The sequence below is a fragment of the Halichoeres trimaculatus genome, unplaced genomic scaffold (assembly GCF_033239565.1).
Source record: "Halichoeres trimaculatus isolate MK-OKI-2021-1 unplaced genomic scaffold, fHalTri1.1 fHalTri1_scaffold_4, whole genome shotgun sequence".
Taxonomy (NCBI): Eukaryota; Metazoa; Chordata; class Actinopteri; order Labriformes; family Labridae; genus Halichoeres; species Halichoeres trimaculatus.
The window spans coordinates 19,002,044-19,015,508 of NW_027437182.1; the positions used below are offsets into that span (position 1 = coordinate 19,002,044).

The 13,465-nt window shown below is 41.0% G+C and overlaps 1 protein-coding gene across 1 annotated transcript; it reads right to left on the minus strand.

Moving 5' to 3' along the window:
• Window positions 1-789: 789 nt before the first annotated feature.
• On the minus strand, window positions 790-10,931 carry lhx4 (LIM homeobox 4). Its single transcript, XM_074668610.1, has 6 exons — window positions 10,789-10,931; window positions 6,928-7,099; window positions 4,985-5,187; window positions 4,301-4,455; window positions 3,595-3,766; window positions 790-2,756 (listed from the first exon to the last, which is right to left on the minus strand). The coding sequence occupies exons 1-6, from the start codon at window positions 10,865-10,867 to the stop codon at window positions 2,368-2,370; spliced, it is 1,170 nt and encodes a 389-aa protein (XP_074524711.1). The 5' UTR covers window positions 10,868-10,931; the 3' UTR covers window positions 790-2,367.
• Between the last annotated feature and the right edge of the window lie 2,534 nt (window positions 10,932-13,465).

The window sequence follows — 13,465 nt, forward strand, 5'->3', positions numbered from 1 at the left end:
ACTGACCGACCACTGTCTGTTGGTGGTTCTAAATGGATCTCCACAATTGAATAGAGGCCTAAGTGTGTGGTAAATGCTCTCAATGGGTAAATGAATTTGCGGGTTAACTCGCTCTAAGAGTGTTTCGATAAGGCAAAATAATAAAAACACCTACAGCAGATATTTTTCTTCTGATATATCAGAAACAAAGTTCAGCTGAAATCTGAACTCTCACATTCATCACTGCAGGCCTGTGCTATAGAGAGAAATGCACTGGAGGGTAACCCAAAGACAATTCAGCTTTATTTTCCTCATATAGATTTGACTGTACACGGTTTGTACCATTACACAGAAGGCATAAATGAATAAATTCAGTGCTCTCTTTTACATCTTTTTCAAAGACACATGGCAATAATAAATAGCGCTCATGAAACAAGACGATCAACACGGTTTTCAAACTGTACAAAATTTACAATTAAGATGCAAACTTGTGAGGCAACACAGACTTAACAAAACTGTCCTGGTAGAGCATTGTTGCAATTTCATTTAACACTTTGGAATACAGCCTACAAATTAAGGACGTTTATTCAGTAGTCAGGATGTGTAGATAAAGCTGTCTGCTTTCCTGCTTATTTCAGTAACATTACTGTCATCCAGTTATTATTGAAATAATCAGTGTTTAAAAAACTTGTAATTTGAGAGTATGGAGAGAAAGCTCCTTTATTTCACTTATTTAAATGAAGTGAAACTATTTTTTTATTCTTGCTGTTAACGTTTCAGATAGTTATGTCACAATTTGTAGGCTGTAATCTTAATTGTTACTTGGTTTTCTTCTCTAATTTTGGGCTCTTAAATAGGATGTTTGCAAAAAGGACTTGGCATTTTTAACACTAAATTGATTTCGAATGAGATGATTTGAACTTTTCCTTTGTTTGACAAAAAATACAAGAATATGTTTTGAAAAGATCAAAATGGTTTCTAAATTTTGTCTTGCTGGACAAGTCGAAACCAAACAGTCATCTGCTCTCCCTCGGCTCAAAGAGAGGACGCATTTCAGGAGTTGTACTTTCAGTGAATCGGTTGTTGTGTGGGGATTGGAGATCAAGCCGTTGTAGCCTGAACTGTAACATCAGCTCTCTCTAGTCAGGCCTGCGGGGAAGCTCCAGCAGAGTATCAGTGCTGATAGTGGGGGGCTCTGTGGTAATCCCTCTGACATGGAGGCCGGCAGAGGAGAGAACAGACTGGCGACACATCTGGGGTCAGTAAGTAGGTTGATCGCAGGCAAAGCTCTGCTGAACTGAGTAGATTACCAAGACAGACCGTGATCAGACTGAGGGGCAGAAGAGCCAACACAAAGCATGATTTTTTTTTCTCATGCTCCTGCTAATACTGATGTTGATTTAAATTTCAACTGACCTTTAACTTTACTGGAATTATCTATAAATATTTCATATCTGTGCATTCAAAAATAAATTAATAACTTTTAAAAGTGAGTTATTGAAAGAAGGATTGAATTTTGAATTTCTTTGAACCTTAACCATTTTAAACATCCTATAACACATTGACATCTGGTGATCTGGGGAACTTAATACTGACAGACGTCTGCTCAGACAGCTTTTTAAACAGACAAGAATAAGTCAAAGGACAATAAATATAGAAGAGAGAACTGCTGTGTTTGCCCTCACTCAGACAGAGGAGACGTCAGTTTCTACAGACTGATATGCAGACAGACCAACTACTTCCATAAGCCTCTGCAACACTTAAAAAAAAACATCAGCATGGATCAAAATTCACACTTGTGCCACTGTTCTTGTAAATTTCCCTCCCGGTGAAACACTGTGTTTTTGCCTTGTGCATACATCTCTCCCCTTTCCTGCTCCTCCTCTCTCTGCATTTCTGTCCACACAAGTAGAAAAAGAAGAGGAGAGTAAAGTGCATCACCAATATAAAGGCTCTGATTCGACCAGACAGCAGTCCTAATCTATCGATCAGAAGCATGCAGGTGCCTCTTGGGTCTCATAGGGACTTGGATCTAGATTGTAGCCCTAAGACTTCATCTGTTAGACAGGGATGGTGTATTCTGGGGGCCTCCCCTTGAGGAAAAAAAAAAGACTAATTGGTAATCCAGTCTCTTTTTCTGAGTGAGTGAATAAAATAAATACAGGTGATCACTGAGGGTTGTATGATACAGCGTTGAGGTTCAGAAGTGTGGAGGTGTATTCACGACACAACCAGACCCAGTTAAGACGGCTGAAGGACTGAGAGTCACACTTCTCTTCTGTCTCCTTTTCACCTGAAATCACATCAGTCTCTCTGGGTGAGTGAAAGAAATGTAAAAAGCCACATGAGTCTATTTTGCCATATCCCCACAGAGATCTTCAGCCACACTTAAAACTGGGAATGGTCCATCTCATCCAGCCATGAAGCAGGGCTGGTCGGGAAGTCGGGGTATCCTGTACTGCTGCCCGTTGAGAGGTCTGATGTTGGGCCTCCTGCCATGGCTCTCAGTGCCTGTCCCACGCCACCAGGCCCGCCCTGTACCACCAGACTGTCCATGCCAAAGCCCAGGTTGTTGAGGAGGGGGGTGTGGCCTGGCAGGGAGGCAATGGACGAGGGCGACTGGGGAAGACCATAGGGGCTGCCCGCTCGGATGTCATGGTACGGTTGGCCCGCCGCATCAACGGAGAAGCTGCCATTCAGCACCCCGCTGCTGGTCATGTCACCAACACTCCCGTAGAGCCCGTTGGTGTGACCAAGATCTGACAGGACCTGGTCATCTGAGGAAGAGAGATCATCACTTAGCATCAGGAGAGTAAAAACTTTTAAACCATCATCGGTGCTGTTCGCTGCAGGAGCATTAGATAGTTGTTATATTTCAATACTGTTAAGTGCTTTTATGAGTGAGATTTATTGTGGCATCATTATGTGGAGTTAAAGAAGGTACAGTAAGTGGACCACTGAGCTTCAGTAAGTATTTAACAAGCATTTGTTGGTGAGAAATGACCAGCAAAAGCTTATCTCTAAAAAGAGTGATCCATATTTGTGCAATTACTGCAGCACAAAATATTTGTTTCCATCTCCATCCCTCCCCCGGGTGGATTCAATAACAACAGAGCCCCACAGCACTTCCTCTCTAATTGGCTAAAAGCCTCACATGCTTTATAGAGTTTCTGTCACCATGTTTTCATTTCTCATAAAAATGGCCTTCTTTTTAAAAGTGCCTGGAAGACTTTTATGACTTTCCAAAACGGGCTCTGTGAACATTAAATAACATAGGGATGTCTAAAATGTCGTTTGCATCCCACTAAGGACCCACTCTCGTTTCCAATAAGCTCCATCACCAGGACAAAGTGAGGCAGGAGCATGCGTCACGAGGAGATGTGTGGGGAATGTAAAATGAGGATGCCATTTTGAATAACTGAGACAGTGCAGTAGAACACTACAAGAAAACAACTGAAATGCCAAAGAGAAGCTAAGTTGCTGCTGCTGTGTCATTTAGCAGCTTGTAGGCTCCTTTAATTTCATTAGCTTGACAGTAAGACCGACAACTCCCTTTCAGGAATCTTAGTTGTCAATTAAAGACATGTTGGTTGAAGTTCTTCACACAGTTTGTACCTCTGAAGCTCAGCTCGCTGTCACTGAGTCCTGCATCATCAGCCGAGCTTTCCTTCTCCACTTTAGTCCCTCCTCGGTTGCGTTTGACGCTTTTGTAAAACTGAGTCCAGCGATGTCGCCCAGCATCTTTCTTTAAACGCTTCTCCTTTGCTCGCCTGTTCTGAAACCAAACCTGAAGGGGGATTAAAAAAGTTCACATGCATCAGAATAAGAAGCCGTTATTCAAGAAAATCATCCAGAATGACAGCTTATTTGAGTGTAACATGATACATCTGATGCTTTTTCCTAAGTATTAAGCTCTTTAAACAACTTAGTTTTACTTAAAATATTGCACATTTTAACCAAATATGTGGGAGCTGAAAATCCTTTGACACATGAGTTTATAGACATGCAAAATATAAAATAATATGAATATAAAAATTTAAAAAGTTATTACAATAAATGAAAGAGATAAATGGGCAAGATCAATTAAAAGTAAATATGTTCACAATTTTTCAGATGTTTGGAGGGAATCACTGCATTTCTGTAATTATCATGGAAAACAATCTTTAGCTTTTTGAAGACACTGCTCCAAAGTCTAAAACCACAAAATGCAGGATGCAGTGCCAACCTTATACCAGGAAAGGAGCTTAATGACAAAGCCATATTTGTTAAGTGTCTACTGCAACAGACACCTGGATTCCCTTGAGAAAAGTAAAATCTGTACCTGCACTACTCTCATGTCCAGCCCTGTCTCTGAGGACAGCTGCTCTCTGACGTGGCGAGCCGGCTTGGGCGAGTTCTTGTAGGCACTTTTGAGAGTCTCTAGCTGCTTGGCCGTGATGGTGGTCCTCGGTCGCTTGGTCCCCGCCTCCGAGTCGTCTGAAAACATCATCACAAGTGTGAGTGACTCCCTCTTACATTTGTCACGCCGCCTTAACAGGTAGTGCCCCCTCGGCCTTTGCGTTGAGTATGTGTGTTAAATGAAGTAAATGGTCATGTATGGAAGCATATTATTGTCCTTGTGCATCCATCCCGCTCCCACAGCAGAGGACATAAATCTACCCTGCCCGAGTGCCAGAGGAGTCGAGTTATTGGGGCCACACAGTAAAAGACCATTGCATTGCTTTACATAATCAATCAGAGATTCATGGAAACCTCAGAGAAGAGGGAGAAGGAGAGAGACAGCATCCACACCCAGATGACAAACAACATAGATCTGCAGTCAGGAGTCATTTCTCTGCATTATACAGTTCACTGCTGTGAATCTGACATACAAGTAAAGTCAAAGTTGTGAACCACACAGGCTGTGACTGACTGAATTAGACCAAAAAAAAAAAACATTTTATCCAATATAGAGATTTAAGCGGGTTCAACTGTTGTGCTTTTTGTTACATGCATGCAAACGTACCATTTTGTTTGGCCGTCTCATAATCCACCTTGCACACCAGCCTCCCGTCCTCCATGAGGTAAAACTCGTCTCCTGTGGCCAGCTGCCGGCTGCACATGATACAGGCAAAGCAGTGCAGGTGATACACAAAGTCCTGCGCCTTCCGCACTACCTGTGTGGGAGGGATCCCCTGCTGGCACGACGCACATTTTGTTCCAAAACGCCTGCAGGGGAACAAGGAGACAAGAGCTGCCATAAGAACATTTAATATTAAGACAAGCAGAGCAGACTGACATCCATCTCCCCTTTAAACACATTTTACAGCCTGATGGAGATGGTGAGACCAGCTGAGATTAAAAATTCACATGCTAGACAGCTATTTCTTCAGCCGCAGCCAAGAATGATGGCACAGTGTCTGTATTAATAGTCTGAGCTCCAGCTGTTGTAGGAATAAAATCAGCACTGGAATGCATTTTTGTTAACGATAGACCTGTCTGAGGCTGATGGATGGAGAGGATCAATGCACTGTGCGGTGTGTGTCTTTGCAAGTGTGTGTGCATGTTTGCATGTTGATGTGTTTGCAGATGAAGTACTGAGACCCAGAGAACAGGAGGAAGAGGAGGAAGAAGAGAAAAGGAGGAGGAGGAGGGGGTGCTCACAATAAACACACCCTGAGGAGAACCAATAAAACTCTGACTCAGGAGAGGCTTTAAATCACACAGCCAACGCACAGAAATAAAAAGAGCAAGGTGAGGCCTCCAAATCACTGCTGGGAAACACACGTCCGAATCTCTATCTCTCTATTTCTGTGTATCATCATTTTCATTTGTGTGTGTGTGTGTGTGTGTGTGTGCGTGTGTATTCTCTCGACACACGTGTCCCATCACATCTTGAACATGCAACAACCCCCTCCTCCCTGAGGTCACCTAACACAGTTAGACACCAGTGAGACTGCAGAGCTCTTAAGGTCCCATTCAGGCTCTGAGCATTAAAACCTTTCAAACATGATTTAGGAAAAAGCCCAGATCTGCTGATCCTGTTTTGGATAAAAGTCAAACTCAATTTTGCTCTGTGGTGCTTTATAAGTCCAACCACAGAAAAGGAAAGAAAAGGAGTAGTAAAGGGCAAAATAACTGGGAAATGACTGAAGAAAGAAAATGGCTTTAGAGGCTCCTCTTTTTGCTCTGTTTTGATGTCAAAAAAAAAAAAAAAGATCCAGTCAAAATGTAAATGAATGTGTGATTTAACCCCTGAGAGGCATCACCTATTTTAACTTATAAACAAATTAAATTAGAAACTATTGTTATTGGAGCACATATAGCTTTATAACGGATATAAGTATTTAGAATGAGATGAAATTATAACTGCAACCAAAGAATACTGTTAATAAATGTGAGAAATAAAGCTGGCTGACCATTTGTGATTGACTTACTGACCTATGAATTTTCACTGATAACGTCTTGACGTAAAAAAATAAATAAATAAATAAATAAATAAATAAAAAATAAAAAAAAACTACAGTCAACTGTATTGTAGTTGTTGGGTTTTTTTTCATAGTAAAACTTTGCGGTCTTCCAAAATATTGTGAAGACATTAAAAATTTCCAAACAAACAAAAAAAATAATAATAAAAAAATGCAGAGATTAGAAATGTAAAAACAATTTAGTGAGCGAGACTGGCGTAATGCTGCTAGCAAATTTCGTGTGACGATAATAATCAACCTATTTTTTTTAACATCGTTTAATAAAAAATTAAGAATGAGTTTTCTTTGCTTTTATCGTGCACAATGTCGATATTAGTATACTTCTGTTTTCTAAAAACATAGCTTAAGCCAGGAAACCGACTCAATTCAAATGAGTTAAGAAAAAAGAAAAGGAAGAAAGAGAGGTGTTAGACTATGTATCAAATGAGTGAGTGAGTGAGACGGGATAATTCAGAAGACGAAGCAGTAAATGTACACTGACTTGAAGAAATCCTCTTTGCAGTAGACGCTTCCGGCCCGGGAGAAACATTTGTCCGCCAGCGGGGTCTGACAGTCGGCGCACTTGAGGCACTTGGAGTGCCAGTGTCTGTCCAGCACCTTCAGGATGAATTTATCCAGGATGTGCTGACTGCAGCCGGCACACTGAGGAATCTCTGTGGGGACAAGCAGAGAGAAGCATTAAGTCGCACACAAGTGTAAACGTCACGCCAGGTGTCAACAGAAGAAGCCGTCACAGACAAGGGCTCGTATTCTACGACGGTAAGTTAACACAGTTACACATTCCTACATGAAAGAAATCACACTTTGTATGATAAAAACTATTGCTGAGGGTGAGTGACATAATGCCATTGCTTGCAGCTGAGTGTAACAGACGGGAAAATCTCTGAACATTGAAAATTCCTGTGCATTTTTAAGTAAGTGAATGGCTTCTCGGTGAACTGTTATGCCCTATAAATATGTGGATTTATGTGGAATTACTCATGGATACCGTATGAGGTAAAAATGCCAAATAGGACCTTCTTCCGATCGCCTAATTGGCACCTTGATTTATTCTAACGAATCAGTCCTATTTGTTTAGGCTCTTTAAAATGTGACATTTTATCAAAGGTTGAACCCAGAGAGCCGTGTTGACAAGATTTGCTGTCAGTTTAGTTGTATACATACGCTGTGTGAAATAGTCCGTCACTGTCCGTGGTGCTGATCTCTGTTTCCCCCAGTCGTATTAAGACGCTTTTTAGACAATCGTTTAATATGTTTAGGTTACATTTTAATTTTTGTTTTTTGTTTTTGGATTTTATTTTACTCCTTTTCCAGGATCCATTTCAGATACCTCTCCAGGTATCTTGGATACGGAATATCGATCAGTAGCCTATCATTTGAAGGTATGTAAATATGCCAGTAGTACACTGGATTAATTTCAATTTCGTTGGATTCGAAAAAATAAAAAACAACAACCTGGAAATGGTGGAATCCCCAAACTTTGAAGAACATCTATTATATCCACAATTACGGTATACTGTGTACTTTAAATCAATTCATGTTTTAATGAAAAACCAAGTAGACTTTTAGTGATAATAATAAAATGCCTCTTGTCTATATATAGCGAGAACAAGTTGTGCTGTAAAGCAGCAATCTAAGGTAATTGTGTAAATTCCTGTTGTTTTCTAATCGTTTCTTTACGTTAATTCGTTCATTATTTCAGATTCAACAAAGAAATAACTGAAACTATACATCTGAAATAGTCTCAATATTTTTTGAGCAATATTACACGATTTTTCCTAATTCATCTTTGGCAACCAAGCTCTCCTCTCAAACGTCCAAATGATGTCGGATAATAAAAAAATCAATATGTAGGAGAAATGGACAGAGCAAAAAACACATACACACACAAGTACACACACTAAATTGTAACGGGAACAAAGCAAGCTTTCCATAATCATGCATCATCCAAGTTTTATTACTGTAAATCTCATCACGTTTCTCAAGTCAAGTCAGGGCATTTGAGCACAACGTGGACACAAAGCTCACATCTTTTCAACGTTAAAATGTTGGCGATGTGAAATAATTTTGTGCTGTTTTTCTTCCATACCGTGGGTCTAATTTGAGAAACAAACGACTCAACTAAAATACATTTGATACACCAGGTAGCTCGTGAGATTTTAATGTTTTCTCAAAAATAAAAAATAAAAAAATGAAAAAAATATATGATTGTAAAATCCCAGAGAGAAGCAAGACAGCAACCACTAAAACACCCAAGGAGTACAGGCTATAGAGTATTTTTAAACCCCTATTTGGGTGAATTCTTTCTAAAAAATAAATTAACTAATTAATCAATAAAATGTGAATTTTTTAAATGGGGCATTTAAAAAAATGTTGCCATTGAAAGTGTGTTTTTTATTTTGTTTATCCTTACTTAACACGAACCCTAGCGAAGTTGAATGTGTGGATGCAGCTGAGTGGAGAGATGTGGTGCTGAAAGGATAGCAGCACGAGCTTGGCAAAGAAGAAGTGTGCGCCGTCCAGCTTGTGTGTGTGTGTGTGTGTGTGTGTGTGTGTGTGTGTGTGTGTGTGTGTGTGTGTGTGTGTGTGTGTGTGTGTGTGTGTGTGTGTGTGTGTGTGTGTGTGTGTGTGTGTGTGTGTGTGTGTGTAAGAGAGAGGGAGAGTAACCCTCGTGCCTCATATCTGTGTATCTGCTGTTACCATTCTCCACTCTTCACCACATTCACTCTCATCACCTCTGTCATTTCAGTCCTAAAGTAAAACACATTCAAGTCCATCTCCTATGCAGCCTGAGCAGGGTCTATTATTTCCTGAGAAGAAGAATTGCAGTCTGGCAGCCTCTCATACTTCCTATTGTCCAATGATTTGTGGTAATTAAACGTGAAGTAAACACTTTGTCTCGCAGACTAACAGCCTGTGGGTTAAGGTTTGGATGTAATTGCCCTGAGTCAGCAGAGAACTCTGTCCAGGATATATTAGAATATGTTAAAGTGAATTATCTGCTGCTTTTATTCCTAAAATAATCCTGATTTAAATCTCCAGGGGGGAGCTGAGTGGCAGGATCTTTCTCCAATCTTTTAATCTGGCACGATTTACAAAACTAAAGAGCATACGTCGAATACATAGGGTATGGTCTTTTTTTCTTCGGCTTTATTCCCAGAACAGCTTGCGAGGATATGCAGATCGTCCCATATAAACTTAAACTTTTTCTTTCTTATTTTATATTATTTATCTATTCATCTATTTTTGCATTTTCAGCTGTGATGGAGATGCTCACAAAGTAAACTTAAAAGGAATCCGTGGTCTGGGGTTATTTAGAAGCCACGTCCACTTTAGATTTTCACAAATGTGTTTTGACCATCGTTCCATTCCAATAAGGAACAGTCGTATTATCTCACTGCATGATCCTATTTCGCTGGATAATATTGTTTTGGGGTTATAGCTTATTAAACTGTGCCCATCTGTACATTTTTTTTCTAACTCGCCTGTAAACAATTAGGTCAGAGCAGAAACCCATCCACTTCTATCTTGATTGCACGATCAGATTATAACAGGCCTGGCACGGATTAACACGCCGGGACCAACACATGTTGGGAGATTCTCGCCTTTGATGCTGTAAAAAAAACTGTGGTAATTTCTTAGTCTCATTTTAAGAGAGCATGGGTAAACGAACCACAACAGTTTAAGCATTTTAGAGAATAGATCTAATAAACCTATGAGACGACGTACAGGCCTTTCTCTGGAGACAGGAACAAAATAAAGTCTGTCTGGCTTCTTTTCTTGGAGTCAGTGATGTCAATTAAAGTCAGAGTGTGTTTGTCTGATGGCTGATGACAACTGCGTCTGATCTCTTGACCACGATGCTCGTTTGCAAATTAACAACTGGTGAAGAAGGCTCGATGTGGGTCCAATAAGGATGCAGCAAAGTTTGAAGTCAAAAAAATAAAAACGGCCGTTGTTGCTTTGAAATAACATCAAGTACCCTATTCCTTCCCCTTTTAAACAAGAGCATTTATTTTCTAGAGTTATCATTTGCGCTATAGCAGAATAAAGCCTCCAGCTCTGTGAGCATGCGAAGATTAAACGGACATCGTTGGCTTTCAGACCAAACATCGGTATTATTGAGGTGTCTTTTTGCCTCCTCACATCCGCATTACACATCAGTGGCCTGTGTGCAAGTGTCTAAGACTAAGAGCTCCATCCTCCTCTCCCCTCTTCGGCTGGGTTACTGTACCCAAACCCCCACTCCCTACAGTGAAAACCTGCAGCACAGGATGTACGCGCCAACCTGTTTCCAGATAAACAAACGACAGAAGAAAGCAGGGTAAAGATGGGGTCTTACGTTGCAGTGGCACTCCGAGAATCTCCGGTAAACTCTTAACAGGACTCTCTGTCGGTAGGACCGCCGCACTTTGCATCATCGTGATCCAAACCGGGAGACAAACGCACGCGCATACACCCGAAACACGGTGGGCGCACTCCCCCCGTCCCGTCTCGTGGAGAGAAAAAAAAATAAGACGGTTGCTGGTGTTGAGGCCTCTCTCCTCTCTCTGCAGCAGCTCCCCTTCTTTCCCCTGTTATGTCTCTAATCCCGGGGTGATGTCCGTGCCTTGCTGAGCAGGTTTGGAGTGAATCAGACAGGCTGCTCTGTCCATTCAGCGCTGCAGGGGCGGCGGGGTCTGACGTCACAACGGCAGAAGCGCGCCAGGGGCCAATAGGAGCGCAGGAAGAGGAGGCCCCCCGAGGCGGAAAAGCATCCTCCATAGGTGTACAAGCGAGGAGAGAAAGGAGAAGAGGAGAGGAGGCGTCTGACACGGTTTATGAAAATGTCTCCGGAGAGGTGGGACCTGGTTACTGTGGAGAACATAAATAGCTCACTGCAGTGGCTCTCTGAGGGGCCCGGGGCCAACAGGAGGAGGGCCCCGCGCTGCCAGAAAGACCAGAAATGTTTCAGATTTATTTATATTTAAAAAAAAATGACAAAAGGAAAGTCTACCAGTGAACGGGAGGATGTGCCAAACAGAAAGTGTGATTTTCTGACACAGGCCATTTCTTTCCCTTATGCTGTGCTTTAGGCACAACACAACCAGAAAGAAAGTGAAAAGTCAGGTTGTGTATACGATGGATACATGTGAAGAAGACACTGAATAACGCAATTATATTTCAGCAGTATTAAAAATTGGACACCTTTATACCAATTAAGACAAGTTCTCCGGGGGGATAACGCCAAAATAGTTTTGAGTCTGGGGCCAAAAAGTAAGATCCCAACTCCAAAGTGAGAATATTGAACCCGTGTTTGAGGAGAATTGTTCACACCTATCTCTACCTGGCCAGCAGACTTCTCCCCGGCCGTCAGTGTGTCATGCAGCACCCATGCAGCTGTTTCTCTCTGTGACAGGTGGGATTAGGAGTCTGGGCGCAGTCCTCCTGACACTCCTCATTTCAGAGCCCATCGTCTGAGAGACTGCTCTCTCGGATAAAATATTCCCTCTGGAGGGCTGCTAGTTCAAGCAAGATGAACTCAATCTTCGCTTCCAATTTACCTCAAGCGAGGAAAGCAAAGCACACAGAAGCGTTTGAAAACAACGCAGGGTGTTTCCATCAACACTGAGCCCGTTTGTAGGGCCCAGCGCACGGAGAACTTACACAGTCCGAAATGTTAAGCAGGATGTTACAGGAAATGGAAAGTGGGTTGAGTATTTAACGAAAAAATATGGAATTGCACTATTAAATACAAGACATATTTGGCGTAGCCCGCTTTGAGACACTCCGCATGTGCCAATCCAGCGGAACTTCTGTTGTGTAATAAAAAAGCTCAATATTTTGCATTATTGATGTGTTCTTTGTTTTCTTAATTGCATCCAAAATAAATGTATTCAAAAAAGTAAATAAGGTTTAATGGAATGCAAAGAGTGTGTGTGCATAATCAAAAAATAATGCATTATGGGACATTGAATTGGGCTTCGGGAAAACCAATGACTTGACGCGTGAGTCCAGTGCCAATAAGAAAGACAGCGCAGCCAACATTTCTTCTGCTACATTGTCCTGGTTTATCCTTCTGTCTTTTCCCGTATTTTCAACAATGAACTGATCATTCTATTGCTGTACGTCCTTTATACACTGAAGGGACCAGAAATCCCATAATCCCCTCCTCAGTGTGGATAATGTTTCAAATGTAATTTAGTAAAATGAAAACACACATCAAACTGATTAAAAAAGAAAGCTGGAATATTGCAGGAACTTTATCCAGCCCAGACAAAGCTACATTTTGAAGGCCAGGTGTCCCATCCATCCATCCATCCATCCATCCATCCATCCATCCATCCATCCATCCATCCATCCATCCATCCATCCATCCATCCATCCAAATAGTCTATGTGCGCTTAAAGAATCATCTGCTCCCACTTTATTTTCATTATACACTTTTCCCCTCAAGATCATTCAATTTATTCAACTATTCAATTACTCTGATTGTTGGAATCGAGAGCATTTGGAGCTGCCCTAGAAAACAATGCAGATAAAAATGCTCTTAACCTGTCAGCAAAGGGCAGCACAATTAGAATAATTGACGGATGTAAAAATGCAGAAAGAGAAAAGATGGGAGCACGCACATCTGGTTAGTGAGACACTGCGGCTTTACGCAGCTTGATGCTACTCCAAAAACAGAAGGGGGATGACCAAATATATATTATATAAATATATTTTAAGTGATATTTATTCTGCAAAAATTACCTTAAAAGAAAAAATAAATGTAAAATTTTAAATAGAAAATAGGTAAGGAATTTTTTTTGCGTCCAACCGTATGGAGATTTTCCCACTATAAACTTATTTATATCAACCGCATTTTTAACACAACAAAGCAGAGATATACAAAAGTTCAAATTAAAACAATAAGAACAATTAATAATTAGATGAGTGAAATTTTTAATCTCATGAGTTGGGTGAAAATACACTTTTCTGTTATCAGTAAGAAGGTGCTTTATGCATGGGGGGAAAAAGCAGCGGAGGAAGCAGCTCCC